General features: G+C 55.2%; 9 protein-coding genes across 9 annotated transcripts; 4 read left to right on the top strand and 5 right to left on the bottom strand.

The window, feature by feature from the left end:
* Positions 1–70: 70 nt before the first annotated feature.
* Positions 71–1,573, top strand: OT_ostta03g02030 (unnamed product; the record flags this gene model as incomplete). Its single annotated transcript, XM_022984744.1, has 1 exon — positions 71–1,573. One exon carries the CDS (start codon positions 71–73, stop codon positions 1,571–1,573), a length of 1,503 nt encoding a protein of 500 aa, XP_022838477.1.
* A 62-nt stretch (positions 1,574–1,635) lies between these two features.
* On the bottom strand, positions 1,636–3,312 carry OT_ostta03g02020 (Protein kinase-like domain; the record flags this gene model as incomplete). Its single annotated transcript, XM_003078063.1, has 1 exon — positions 1,636–3,312. One exon carries the CDS (start codon positions 3,310–3,312, stop codon positions 1,636–1,638), a length of 1,677 nt encoding a protein of 558 aa, XP_003078111.1.
* Positions 3,313–3,446: 134 nt separating this feature from the next.
* OT_ostta03g02010 (Complex 1 LYR protein) lies at positions 3,447–3,704 on the top strand (the record flags this gene model as incomplete). The annotated part of the gene is made up of 1 exon (XM_003078062.1): positions 3,447–3,704. One exon carries the CDS (start codon positions 3,447–3,449, stop codon positions 3,702–3,704), a length of 258 nt encoding a protein of 85 aa, XP_003078110.1.
* OT_ostta03g02000 (tRNA(Ile)-lysidine/2-thiocytidine synthase) lies at positions 3,701–5,830 on the bottom strand (the record flags this gene model as incomplete). Its single annotated transcript, XM_022984743.1, has 1 exon — positions 3,701–5,830. The coding sequence occupies one exon, from the start codon at positions 5,828–5,830 to the stop codon at positions 3,701–3,703; it is 2,130 nt and encodes a 709-aa protein (XP_022838476.1).
* Positions 5,831–5,992: 162 nt separating this feature from the next.
* On the bottom strand, positions 5,993–7,735 carry OT_ostta03g01990 (Ribonuclease H-like domain; the record flags this gene model as incomplete). The annotated part of the gene is made up of 1 exon (XM_022984742.1): positions 5,993–7,735. The coding sequence occupies one exon, from the start codon at positions 7,733–7,735 to the stop codon at positions 5,993–5,995; it is 1,743 nt and encodes a 580-aa protein (XP_022838475.1).
* A 391-nt stretch (positions 7,736–8,126) lies between these two features.
* On the bottom strand, positions 8,127–9,348 carry OT_ostta03g01980 (unnamed product; the record flags this gene model as incomplete). The annotated part of the gene is made up of 3 exons (XM_022984741.1): positions 8,127–8,748; positions 9,094–9,138; positions 9,314–9,348. The coding sequence occupies 3 exons, from the start codon at positions 9,346–9,348 to the stop codon at positions 8,127–8,129; spliced, it is 702 nt and encodes a 233-aa protein (XP_022838474.1).
* Positions 9,349–9,662: 314 nt separating this feature from the next.
* OT_ostta03g01970 (Major facilitator superfamily domain, general substrate transporter) lies at positions 9,663–11,018 on the top strand (the record flags this gene model as incomplete). The annotated part of the gene is made up of 1 exon (XM_003078059.2): positions 9,663–11,018. One exon carries the CDS (start codon positions 9,663–9,665, stop codon positions 11,016–11,018), a length of 1,356 nt encoding a protein of 451 aa, XP_003078107.2.
* A 239-nt stretch (positions 11,019–11,257) lies between these two features.
* On the top strand, positions 11,258–12,122 carry OT_ostta03g01960 (Defective-in-cullin neddylation protein; the record flags this gene model as incomplete). Its single annotated transcript, XM_003078058.1, has 2 exons — positions 11,258–11,260; positions 11,364–12,122. The coding sequence occupies 2 exons, from the start codon at positions 11,258–11,260 to the stop codon at positions 12,120–12,122; spliced, it is 762 nt and encodes a 253-aa protein (XP_003078106.1).
* Positions 12,123–12,206: 84 nt separating this feature from the next.
* On the bottom strand, positions 12,207–13,214 carry OT_ostta03g01950 (Adipose-regulatory protein, Seipin; the record flags this gene model as incomplete). The annotated part of the gene is made up of 1 exon (XM_022984740.1): positions 12,207–13,214. The coding sequence occupies one exon, from the start codon at positions 13,212–13,214 to the stop codon at positions 12,207–12,209; it is 1,008 nt and encodes a 335-aa protein (XP_022838473.1).
* Between the last annotated feature and the right edge of the window lie 180 nt (positions 13,215–13,394).

The raw sequence follows: 13,394 nt of genomic DNA, 5'->3' as shown, positions 1-13,394 counted from the left end.
TTCGACACCGCCGGAACGCGCGCGGGTGACGCGGGCGCGCGTCCGCACTCGTCGACCGCGCGCGCGCCCGATGACGAGCGAGAAGACGACGGGAAGTACGGCGACGACCGCGCAAAGGCTGAGCCGACCGCCCAAGCCCGATAGGGATGAATTCGAACGCAAGATCGCAGCCCTGAAGGAGATCACCGAGGCGAAGCAGCGCCGGATCGAGGAGATCAAATCCATCGTGAACGCGAAGAAGGGCGACCGACAGAGACATAACGATGCGAACGCGCCGTTAATTGAAAAGTTTAAAGCCCTGAACGCGATCGCGAACGAGAAGATCGCGCAGAGGAACACGATGCGGGAGGCGATGAACGCGTCGACGGAGGCGAGGGACAAGGCTCGAGAGGAGGCGAACGCGCAGAGAAACGGGTCCAAGTTTCTGACGAACGAGGCGATCGACGCCGAGATCACTCGCGTGGAGAATAAACTCGCGCATGAGACGATGCCGCTCTCCGAGGAGAAGAGACTGATCGACGTGATCAAGGGCTTAAACAAGAGTAGGGACGGCGTGAAGTCGTACGCCGAGAAGCAAGCAGTCGCCGCCGCCCACGAGGTCGCGAGAAAATCGCAAATGGACAAGATCAAGGCTAAAGATGCGGAAATCAATAGCATCAAGGCGGAACAGTCGAAGATTCGCGCCACGCTGGATGGAGATAAGAGTAAGATTGATGAAAAGAACGCCGACGTGCCATCGCTCACGGAGGAAAAGAACGCGGTGTACCAGGAGATCAAAAAGGTCCGAGAGGACATTAATAAACTCTACGCCGAGCAAAAGATCATTGAGGACGCTTACTGGGTTCGCGAGAAGGCGTTCCGCGCGCAACAGAAAGAACTTAAGAAGGAGCAGTGGGAAGCGCAACAAGAGGAACGCAAGGCTCGAGAGGCGGCTCGAAAGCAGTGGGAAAAGGACAACGCTCCTGAGCCCTTCGAAGAAGAAGTCTCGGCGTGTGATACCCTGATCGGTTACTTGTCCAAGTGGGACATGAGCGCGAGTAAGGAGAACGACGCGCCCGCAGGGACGACGGGCGAAGGAGTCACCAAGGCGCTGGAGAGCATGACGCTCCTCAAGCGCGATGACGATGATGACGACATGTTCGCCGTGAGCGACACGTACAAGAAGAAGGGCAAGAAGAACGGTAACGCGAAGGGACCGAAGAATGAACTCATTCAGCACTCCCTCGATACCTTGGCTTTCTTCTCCAAGATCAAAGTCGCCGTCGTGGCCAAGGCTTCCGAAGTTCCTAGCGCAATCGTCGCCATCCAGGCGAAAAAGGAAGAATTCTTGGAGAAGCGAAGGATCAAGAAGGAGAAGATCGCGGCCGGCGAAGACAGCGAAGAAGAGGGAGGAGTAGACGCGGAAGAAGCGGAGGCGAAGGACGAGAAGTCTTCTTCGAAGAAGCACGGCAAGAAGAACGGCAAAAGGAAGGGAGGTAGCTCGCACAAGCAACTGCTCACCGTCAGCCTCATTGTCGGTGAAGATGAGTGTGTCACCGTGACTGTGACGGTCAACGAACGGACCAAGAAGTAATTCAATTTTCTTTCAATACGCATTCTACAATTTCTAGACACAAATAAATGATTATATACAAGCTAACTCGCGCGATTTGTTGGCAAGAGAAAGTAATCGGGATCGGTGCGCATGAGCAGCTTCTCGGCATCCTCTCTCCAAGCCTCAGCCATTCTGAGCCTGATGTTGAACGCGTTTCCCATACCTCTTAAAAGTACTGATACGCGCGCAATCATGACCATCTCATCGGGAGCCTTAATCACCGGATCTCGCGCTTGCATTTCATCCAAGAACTCTTGCAAATTGAGACCCTCCGTGACGTCAGGAGTGTCCCTGTCGTTCCAAAAAGTCGATAACTTCAAAGTGACTTCAGGATCTGAGTTGTGACTCTTCGCACCAAAACCGTCAGGTTTTTCCGACTGAACTATTTTATGGCATTCCGCCGCGTCGCCTTCCGCGACGGCGAGAATGAGCTTCGCGTACGCTCTCCGAGCGTTGATGTCTATGCGTTTCACCTGACCGTAATCAATCAATCCGAGTCTACCGTCTGGCATCAACATGATGTTTCCTGGATGCGGATCGCCATTAAATACGCCCGTTTCGAAAATCTCATACGCGTGGACGTCTATCAACGTTTGCAAAAGCGCCCCCAAGTTGATGAGCTTTGGCGGTGGCTGGCAATTCACAGGTCCGGTCACCAAACGAAGAGGCGACGTGTTGTACGCGAGCTTGATTGGTAAAAGTAGTCTGTGTTTGAACGTGAGAAGAGTATTCACTCTCTTCGTGTACTGCGCCGCCTGTTTTGCGTCTCGACCCTTGAGACTCCCGCTCGCAATATTTTCTCTCTCTTTCTCCTCCAAATCGCTCACTGACGTTCCGTTGTAGCGAGCGATGGCATCAAACTGATCGCGAATACCGTCTACCAATCGCTTTCCCGGCACTTCATCCATGATCAAGACCTGTTTCGTGCACAGCTCCGTGTGGGGAGCCGGAATGTACACCTGCTTCCCCCAAACCGGCATCACCGTTGATCGCACCTCCTCGAGGTTCTCCGCCTCGGCGCAATAATCAAACTCAGTCATGAACTGTCTCTCGATCTCCTCCAGAGGCGGCACGTGCTGTGGCATCGCTAATTTACAAAAGTCGATGCATGTGCGAATGTCCGCCCGAAATCGGCGCTCAATACCCAGAGCCTGGACCTTGACGACGACAGTCTTGCCTCCATACTTTTTGGACAGCTTCGCTCGATGCGCCTGCCCGATGCTCGCTACGCCGAGCGGATTCTCGTCCCACTCCTCGAACACTCCCGTGTGTCCCTTCGAAGCGAGCTCTCTCTCCGCGATCTCCCTCGCCTCTCCAGGTCGCATCTCCACCGGCGCGCTATCCTGCGTGTCCTTGCACCACGACAGGTACTGCCTCGGCACAAAGTCATCTCGCGTCGACAGCAACTGCGCGTTCTTCAGATAAAACCCTCGCATGTCGTACACTAAATCGCGCACTTTCATCGCGTACGCGTCGTGCAGAGCGTCGTACGCCGCGTCCGCGTCCGCATCGCTCAGCGTCGCCCCGATCCACTCCGGGACGCCCAAACGCCGCAAGTCTCGATGTCTCGCCTGTACCAAGCGATATCGCGCGTACACCGGGGCGGCGTTGTACCAAAAACGAGCCGATCGTCGCGCGCCCTCGTCGTTCGCGACGTACGCCCCCAACGCCGCGCCAGCGGAGGCGGTGGACGCCAACGCGAGCCGACGGAGCGACATCTTGTGCGGTGCTCCGTCTGTCAGAGCGACGCGCGCGCGGAGCGTCGGCGAGCGTCGATCGTCGACGAGCGCGTGAAGAAGGACGACGACGACGACGACGACGACGACGCGCGACGGACGCGACGGACGCGCGGATGTCGTCCACGCTGCGTCTCTATCGCGCCGTCCTGCGCTCGGCGAACAAGTTTCCCAGTCGAAATAGAGGGAAGATGGTCGAGGAGATCAAGACCGAGTTCAGGGAGGGACGCGCGGCGACGGACGCGAGAGAGATCGAGACGCGAATCGCCGCGGCACGAGACGGATTGGATCGCCTGAACGCGTTCTCTAACATGGACACGACGTCGTCCACGTGGCAAGTCTCTCTCAAAGGACCGCACGCGGGAACGGACTAGGATTCTTCATCGCTGGAGACGACGTAAAGCTTGGTTCGAGTGAACTTGAGCGTGACTTTGACGCAGTTCTCCGCCTCGAGAGCCGAGCGTTCGTAGCGCATGAACTTCCGGGGTGGTCTACTTTCCTCGGGGAGGTGCGCAAAGCTCACGTTTGGCGGAGCGATGAAAGGAATAGCGTTCCGCACGACGACGTCCAACCCCTTCGTCGGAGGGAATCTGATCTCTGGATCTATGACGTACGAACTGTCGTATGGGACGTGGTAGGAGATGTCGTTTCCTAGCACCTGCCACACTGTTATTGCCTGCTCATCCAACAGGCGCTCGCCTTCGTGCGTGCTTGTGTTTGGCACCACCTCCAGGGTGATGCGCCAGTTACCGAGATCGAACGATTTCTTGTTGGAATCCATCGTGATGATCATCCCCTGCTTGATGATTTCCGATCTAGGCATGAATTCTGTAGTAAAAATAGCGAAGGTGTTGCCAGTCATGAATGTGGCATTTTCTTTTTTCAAACACAACCAACCATCCTTCTTAGATCTCGTCCTCTTTACGCGCCCCAGCAGTAAGCGCACAGAGCGTTCCTTCAGCATGCTCGCCCCAAGTCCGTGGCACATCTCTCGAATCACCTGTTTCCAGAAGAAAATAGGTTGCGAGATGTACGGAGTGCAGTCCACGTAACATCCGACGTCGCTCATCTTCCTGTCGTTCCAAAACGGCTTGAACAGGGCGTTATCGACCATTTCCGAGAGTTGATCACTATTTTCACCAATCATGCTCACGTTCCTCATGAAACCATCGCCAAACATATCTTCTAGCAAGGGCACGAGCTGGTTTCTGAGCTTTCCTCGTGTGCTCCACGTTGGAGTTGAGTCGAGGAAATATGGTACTCCATATGTATGCGCAAAGTCGAGGACGTCCACCTTATTATGCGGGAGCATGGGACGCCAAATACGCACGCCTTCGACTACACCGCGTTTGTCCATGCCATTAACAGACAGAAGATTGGCTCCACGCATCAAATTAGTGATTATGTTCTCCTGTACGTCACCGTGATGGTGCCCGAGCAGGACCGCTGGAAAACCATGCTTCTGGCCGCTCTTCTTGTAAAAGCCGTACCGGATTTTCCTTGACTCAATCTCGTACTGCTCTCTCGGAGTGACACCGCGTCGTATCGCATCTACTGTACATCGTTCGAATTTCATCCCATGTCGTACGCTCCAATCATCCACGAAGTCTGCCTCTTCTGTGCTTTCTGGTCTGTTCTTGTAGTCAATGTGCAGCGTCACGACGTCATATCCTTGGTGCTTGAGAATGTAAGCCAGTACCATGGAATCAACGCCTCCACTGAGTGACACGGCGATTGTGTTCCCGAATTCATGCATGCTCTCTCGCATGAATTCTTCTATTGTATTGTACAGTGAGTTCGACGACATTGTCGCCATAACTTCCTCAGACGGCGTGAACTCTTGGCGTTCTAAAATATTATCGCCAGCTTCGTGTTGCTTCCCTTCCAAATCCTGATAACACCGGAGCGTGGTCTTTCGGAATTTTTGCAATAGCTCTCTGTTCTCATCCTCCAGCCCCACGCGCTCGTCAATCAGTTCTAAGCATCTCAACAAGCGCGGACACGTCTTTTGCGTGTGCCGAAATGGCATGAGCACAAACACCTGCTCTGGCACTGTGAGCTCGGACAACCACTCGCGTTTATTATCTAATAAATCCTCCGCGATGATTATCGCAACGCGGTCGTTTGCTCCCACCCTCGCGTCTCGGTCCTCGGCCTTCCTGTACATGTGTCGACTGAACTGGTCTAGCATCACTACCAGCGCAGCCGTCGTCGACGGTTCGCGCGTCCACCGCTCGTGCGCTCGTAGAACGCTCTCTCGATCGACCTCTTCTCCGGACGTCGCGCTTTCAATCGCCCGCAGGACGCCCCCGAACGTTCGTTCGATTTCCTCGTCCACTGAGCGCACGTCGTCGTTCGTAGCGAACCACTTCTTCTTGTACGCCGCCTCGAGCGTTTGCGAGCGATTGGGAAACCAGTACGCGCGCACCGCGCTCGAGGTGGAGCGCACGAGCTCGTCGTCGATCGAGACGTCGTCGTCGATGAGCCTCAGGGCATCCATGGCGTCGTCGATGGACATGGCGACTCGAGCGCGAGCACGAGCGCCGCCGTTTGTGTGCATCGATGACGCCGTGCGGGCGCTGAGTGGGAGCGGGATCGACGTCGCGGCGCAGAATTGTATGGTCGAGCGCGGAATAACATCTTGCTACGATTATGCAAAGTACTAACGCGTATAGTCGTACGATTTACGCACTCGCTCGAGGAGTGGAGAGTAGTGTGCGCCGTGAGCCTCGAGCAACGTGCGATGGACCTCGACGAGAGTCCATGCGTCGAGAGCGGCGTACTCCATTTGCGACTGCGTCAGCGGGCGACGGCTCCAGTCGGACATCCTCATCATCTTGTCCAGTGGTTTTCCAAGCACGGCAGCCACTAAAGCACTAAGACCCACGGGTTGATACCGCAAAAGTTCGGCCTCGGTCGACCAAGGAGCAGAGACGCTGCGTGTGCGCGCTTTCGAGACGAGCAATTTCCATAGCTTCTGTAAATCAACGACCCCTTGCACGGTCTTAAACGCCTTGTGACACTTAGACAACCGTCGAAGGTCCTCTTGAACTGCAAACCCTAACTTTAAAACCTCCTCGTCTTCGAACATCTTCCCGATGGTAGTCTCCAAGGTGTCCGGACAAGAGTACAGAAGCTTGGGGACGTCCAAAATCACCACCCCGAGCTGGGACGCTATCTGCAGTATTGCGACCTCATCCCCGCTACGATCGGCGTTATCCGCATCCTCTCCCACGTCTGCTCCCCACTCTGTGTCAATTCCGATCATACCTTGATTCCAAAGGTACCGGTGTGACGCCTCAAGTAAGCTTTTCTCGTCGTCTACAAAGACGCACGCACCATCAAGATGCCGTGGCAACTGAAAAAAAGTTGCTCGACGACGCGCTTGTATCTCGGCCAACTCGTTTGCATCACAGTTGAAATATAGTCCGCAGCGATTTGCGTATTCGACGGCGTACTCAAACTGATCCGTCGCAGCGAGAGACTCCACGACCCACCGTTGCAGTTCTTCATCCGAACCAGCGCGTCTTAACGCCGCTTCAAAACTCCCTTTTCCAATCATTCTTGAAATAGTTGATTTGTAATATACCGTTCGCACGTCGGGAAACTCATGTTCTAACTTAAACGTAGTGACGGCTTTATATGCGTTGCGTAGCGACGCGTGATTGTGGTTCTCTACACCATCATTGATACACAGCTCAATCCACTGTTTTGTTAGGCGAGGTTCCATGGAAGCGAACTCAAGCGCGATCGTATATTCCTTCGCCTGTACCAAGCCAAGAAGCGTTTCAAACGTCGCAAATTGGTCCAAATTGAAGTGAAACACGAGCGCCATGGCCGAGCGCTGCTTGCCCCGATCGATCTGCTCGTTGATGTAACGTGTCACTGCATCACTTGCCTCGTCACGACTCGCAAAACTCAAGTCTTCCAACTCGAGGCCAAACGTCTCGATGAGTCGCACCACTGGGCGCACTGGCGCAATACTAAGTTCTGTGATATCTGTAATCGCCAATTTAACCAACTTTCCAGCGCGAGCGCGAGCGCGATCCGACTTCACGACCCCGCGCGTGACGTTGGTTGCGAAACGTCGGCGAGTGCGGCCTTCCCTCGCTCCTGGCACACGGCCCAAGCTCTCTAACATCAAGTACATGCACACCATGGCGTCTCCGTCGTCATCCTCTGTCTCTCTGTAACCGTGCTCGCTCAGCCGGACGAACACGATTTCGACGAACTCAACGACGAATGTCGCCGGCTCAGGGACAACCTCCGCGAACCAGTTCGCCACGATGCCTCTCAGTTGATGATACTTCGCCCCCTCGTGCATATATTTCTCCAGCGTCTGCAGCGCATCGCGCGGAGTAAATGACGTCACATCGATCGTCACGCTTTTCGCATCGAACCGCATCGCTCGCGCGATCGTCGACGACCGAGAATCTATTTGTCTGTTGGTTGAACGCAACTTCGATGCTCCACCAGCGCTCGTCGCGCGTTGGCGTGAGTATACGACCTCCGTGCGCATCACTTGGGGGTGAATCGCATTTGAAGCATCGCTTGCGGTCGACGCGCGCGGGCTGGATCACACCGCGAGCTAGCGACACGCTCTGAGAGCAGTGGGACCGTTGCTCTTCGCGTCACTCAGAAGTATGTTCGTGGGAGCACGTAGGGCGTCGAATGATTCAACCAATGAATAATCATCTTTTATAAGGAAGCGTAAAATCCGTCGAGCAATATCGACTCGACGAAGATTACGGCAAGCAAGCTACAGGTACCTAATGTTTAAACGAAAACTGTGACGCTCACTTTTGCGTCTCCGACGGGCGTTCAACACCTTCCCAGGACGCGTTCCATTGCTTGTCGTAGAAGGTGGCTTCTTCCGCGAGATCCTTGAGCATATCGAGATCCTTGAGGGATCGAATCATGGTGACACCGAGAATGGTGACGAGAATGGCGGTCTTGCCCAAGAAAGAGTTGTGCAAGTCAACGAGGCCAGCGCCGCCAGCAGCGTCGATGAGGTACGCGAAGGCATAGCCGATCATCGCAGCGCGGCCGTTCGCCTTCTCCGCCTCCGGGAGATGGAATCGGCGCATCCACACGTGCCACGGGACGATAGATGTGTCGAAGAGACCGTCTTCATCGTACACAGCCGGGCAGTCTTCCAACATCTTACGGTGGACAATTTCGGCATCGATCACGGCATCCCAGTCAACCTCGCCCGCCGAGTTCTTGAACTGTTCGAGATCCCAGTTACCATTAACCCAGCGCGGATCGCTCCACTTCGTCGTCTCGCCTTGGAAGATTTGGCCAGTCAAGGCCGCGGCGCCGGCAGCCTTGCCGAAAGCCTTCTCGCCTTCGAGAGTGCCGCCCGTCTTGAGCGGAGCCGCCTTTCGGCCTTCGGTGGTGGCCGTGCAGACGATGCTTCTGCGCATACGGAAGAGCGAGAATCACTTACGTCAGTCATTGAGCGATACATCACATCGGCGCACGCAATACGTGCACGATCACACCCGACAAACAACTGGACGAGCGTCAGCTGACCAGCCAGCCTTGGCATCACCCGATCGGGTCGCTCGAAATAGCCACCCCGCGCGCGCTCGGCGAGGACGGCGACGCGTCGACGCGTCGATAGGTATCTCTAAAGAAATCTCTCGTTCGCCATCCGAGCTCTCCTCGCGCGTTCGCTGCGCCTACGAGCTCGCTCCGCGTCGTCCTCGTCGGAAGACCTCGCGAGATACTTCTGACCTTATCGCGGGCGACTGTACGCACCTCGTCGATCGCGTGCGCGGGGTTTGCGCGCGCGCGGCGGTAGATCTGCGTCGAACGAAAATCTCTCGTCAGTCTCTCGCCCTCTTTGACGCGCGTGAACGCTCCTACGAGCGCCCACGCGCTGAGGAGGTCGTCGGCAGATGGATAAAACCGCCCGCAACCGCATCCGAAATTCCTCGCGTTCGCGTCCTCTCTCGCTCGACGATCGCGCGATCATTACCTCACGGTGAGTGGGTTAAAGCACAAGGATTGCATCGCGTGCGTGCGTGCGAGCGGTCGCGTTGTGATGCGGTCGCGGACGACGTGGACACACGAAAGCGCGCGCCCCCTCGAGCGCGAAGCTCGAGATCGAAACGGAGATCTCGCGTGGGGTCACGCGAAAAGAGAAAGAATCCCTTTGATCGATTAAAAAGATTCGTGAAAGGTCATGAATGCGCGCCTAAATGCGAGGGCGACATCGAAGCGAACGCCTTCGGTCGTCTCCGGCGACGTCGCGTCCGCGCGCACCGCAGTCGAGGTCGCGAACGTCGAGCGCGCGCGCGTGGGACGACAAACGCGTTGGATTCGCGATGGAGGGGTTCTACGTCCTCACGTTCATCGCGCTCGCGATCGGCTGCGCGGGGATCGAGCTGAGCAAGCGCCCGAGCGGAAAGGGCGCGGCGGGAAATCTTCCGGCGAATTTCTTGGCGTTCAGGAATAACTACCTCGTCGTCTACGCACTGATGATGGCGGGGGATTGGTTACAGGGACCGTACGTGTACGCGTTGTATAAGCACTACGGATACGGCACGGGAGACATCGGGAAGCTGTTCATAGCCGGTTTCGGCTCGAGCATGATCTTTGGCACCATCGTCGGGAGTTTAGCGGACAGGTACGGGCGAAAGCTCGCGGGTTTAACCTACGTCGTGACTTATATCGCGTCGTGCATCACGAAGCACTGGAGCGATTACGGTGTTCTCATGCTCGGTCGATTCTTTGGAGGCATCGCGACGTCTCTATTGTTCACCGCGTTTGAGTCTTGGCTCGTTTCCGAGCACTTCTCTAGAAGTTACGACCCAGAATGGTTGAGCGGAACATTTTCCAAGGCGATTTTCATCGGCAACGGTCTGGTCTCCATCATCGCCGGGCTGTTGGCGAACTATTTGGTGACAGACATGGAACTCGGGCCGGTGGCTCCGTTTGATGCCGCAGCTACTTTCCTGGCAGTCGGCGGCGTTATCATCGCTCTGACGTGGACGGAAAACAAAGGAGACGTGAAAGATAACGCATCGCTTCAAGCAAGCTTCCACGCGGCGTGGAAAGCCATCTTCAACGATAAGAAAGTGCTGTACCTTGGAGCCATGCAGTCGCTCTTCGAGGCAGCGATGTATTCTTTTGTATTCCTCTGGACTCCCGCTTTGAGTCCAAACGACGAGATCATCCCGCACGGAATGATTTTCGCAACCATGATGGTCGCGTGCATGATCGGCTCGTCCTTTGCGGGACAACTTCTCGGGGACAAGGACATGCGTCCGGAGAAGTACATGCAGTACGTCTTCTTGGCCTCGGCGGCATCCTTGGCGTTGCCAGTCGTTCTCAAGATGTTTCCTTTCGAACAAAACTACTCTTCCGGGCAATCTATCACGTTTGAAGGTAAGCTAATCATGATGGGTTTCCTCGTCTTCGAGTGCTTGGTTGGTATTTTCTGGCCGAGCATGATGAAGATGCGAGCGACATATGTTCCAGAAGAGATCAGGAGCACAGTTATGAACTGCTTCAGAATTCCTCTTAACCTTTTCGTCTGTGTCATCTTGTACAACGTCGCCTTATTCCCGCTGACGTCTATGTTCGCCATGTGCTCGTTTTTCCTGATTGCTGCTGCGTACTTGCAGCGCAAATTGGAGATAATCACAAGTGTTCCGACGCGCGGTCAGACGCACGTCTAACTGATCTACCACCCGAACGAGCGCTGATTAACGGCCTAGTGATTGACCTTGTAGAAAAGATGTGAGATTCCTTGGTATGCTTATCGCCGCACATTAGTTGACCCATGCGCTTCAAAAGCCATTCGCAACAAGACAAGGGGCTCTAAAGCGCAAAGCTCCTTCTTCCCTTGGCGAGGTCGTCATCCGACCGCGCGCGCCGAGCAGTCGACGCGCTAGGTTGTCTCGACCTCGCGCTGGAAATGGTACGCACAGCGTTCTCGTCGTCATCGCGGGGGGCGCTCGCGTCGCGCCTCGCTCGCTCGAGATCTCCGACTGACGCTTCCACACTTTCGAAAAACCAATCAGAACAAGCTCAACAAGAATCAGAAGCTCACCGTGCGGCGTTTCATGGACGTCGCCGACACGAACGATGAGGTGGGTGCAATACAGGCGCTGAAGGACGCATCGTGGAACATGGATGCCGCGTTCGAGTATTACTTCTACTCAGCGCGCTCGAGGAGCTCCAAGAAGTCCACAACAAACGCAACTGGTATCACTGCCATGTTCGACTCGTACAAGGTGCAAGACAGTCAGGAAGAAGAACGAATCGAGGCAGAGGGTATCATTAGATTCCTGGAAAATTTAGGTGTGGATCCGATGGATCCAGTGACGCTCGTTTTATCGATGAAGATGGATGCGGAGACTATGGGAAAATATACCAAGGAAGAGTTCAATCGAGGGATGATGATGATGGAATGCGACTCCATGGATAAATTAAAGGAGAAAATAGGTGCACTGAGGAAGGAGTTGACCAGACCAAGTAGCTTTAAGGATGTGTACGAGTTTACGTTCGGGTTTGCAAAGGAACCAAATGCGAAGGCTTTGGCTCTAGAGACGGCAGTCGGGTTGTGGAAAGTTTTGATGACCGACAAATGGTGCTTTACCGATGAATGGTGTGATTTTCTCGAGAGAAGCCATGGAAAGGCGATTTCAAACGATACCTGGTCGCAAGTTCTCCAATTTAGCACGCAAGTGGGCGAAAATTTACAGTCCTATGATCCCAACGACGCCTGGCCTTATCTGATAGATGAGTTCGTAGAGGCCAAACTCGAGGAGAAAAAGTGACGGGAAGAAATCATTTTGACGACATTGACAAGATAGGCTAAAATAGAATACACGTTGCAATGACATGAATAATGAGTGAAGCACCTAGCTCGTCGATCCATTCGGATTGCCGCGATGCCGCAATCCATGATCGAGGATCGAAGTCGCGTTAACTTGCTCTGGCGCGTGAGCACTCAGGGTTGAGTCCATTGAATCGATGGCATCGGCGATCGCTCCAGCATGCTTTGACTTTTGATTCAATGTCACTGGTGGCTGGGTCTTGGTCTCGTCCATGTTACTCCCCTTGATGAGCACGTAGAAAAGAAGGCACACCAAGGCGACGGCACTCGAACTACTCCAGAGCGCGCCGATGAGGATCAGCGAGGAGGCGATCGGGTAAAAATATAGCGCGCTAGCGAAACGACTCATACTTAAGTGAATCGTCGCTCGCGCTTCGTAAATTTGTGGCAGTTTCTCACTTCCAGCGTGCGGTTTCATCGTCACTTCGATACTCGTAAACGGAGACGCCGCGTCCTCTTTGTAATTTTCAATCACGGCGACGCGCACGCTTTGTCTCTCGTCGATCATCCCCATCGCGTGCAACGGTGCTCTTGTGAGCATCTTGAGCCATCTGACCTCCCTAGATGTGTACGTCACCATTCCTGGTCGAGACCGTTCCAGCAACTTTTGTCCGGTGGACGTCAACAGCTTTGCGTTCACCTGGAACATACCAACGTTCGCGTTATGTTCGCTCTCCGGCACCACGAGCTCTACCTCGACGTCAAAGGTTTGTTTCGGACTCAAAATTCTCGCCCCCTCGCCCGGCTCCACGTTCGCGAATTTTACCGCCGCAAAGCTCGCTCTTGCCGTCGGCGCCGTCGTCGTGTAATCGAACGCTAGATCCGTCGTCAGCGACGCCGGCCCTCTCGGAACGACCACGTATCGCGTCACCCCGACCGCCATTGTACTCACCATGAGCATCACCAGCGACGTCACCACCGCGCTCAGCGTGAACGTCGCCGAGCGCTTCCACGCCCCACGCACTCGAGCGCTAAATTCGGCGAAATCGTCATCGAGCACCGTCGTCCCGCCGCTCTCGCCGTTCGCTCCCATCTCGCGACGATGCGGCGCGACGTCGAGATCGTTCGTATCGACGCCTCGACGCTTCGAGCGCGATGCGCGCGTCTTCGCTCGATCCACGCTCGGGCGAGGCGCGACGCCACCCTGTGCCGATCGCGAGAAAAACGAGAGGTCGCTCGCGCCCAGCGCCCGAGCGCGACGCGGCGACGCGGA

Source organism: Ostreococcus tauri (genome assembly GCF_000214015.3).
Source record: "Ostreococcus tauri WGS project CAID00000000 data, contig chromosome 03, whole genome shotgun sequence".
Taxonomy (NCBI): domain Eukaryota; kingdom Viridiplantae; phylum Chlorophyta; class Mamiellophyceae; order Mamiellales; family Bathycoccaceae; genus Ostreococcus; species Ostreococcus tauri.
Note: the sequence above shows the minus strand (reverse complement) of the source record. Positions and strands in the feature narration are given on the sequence as shown.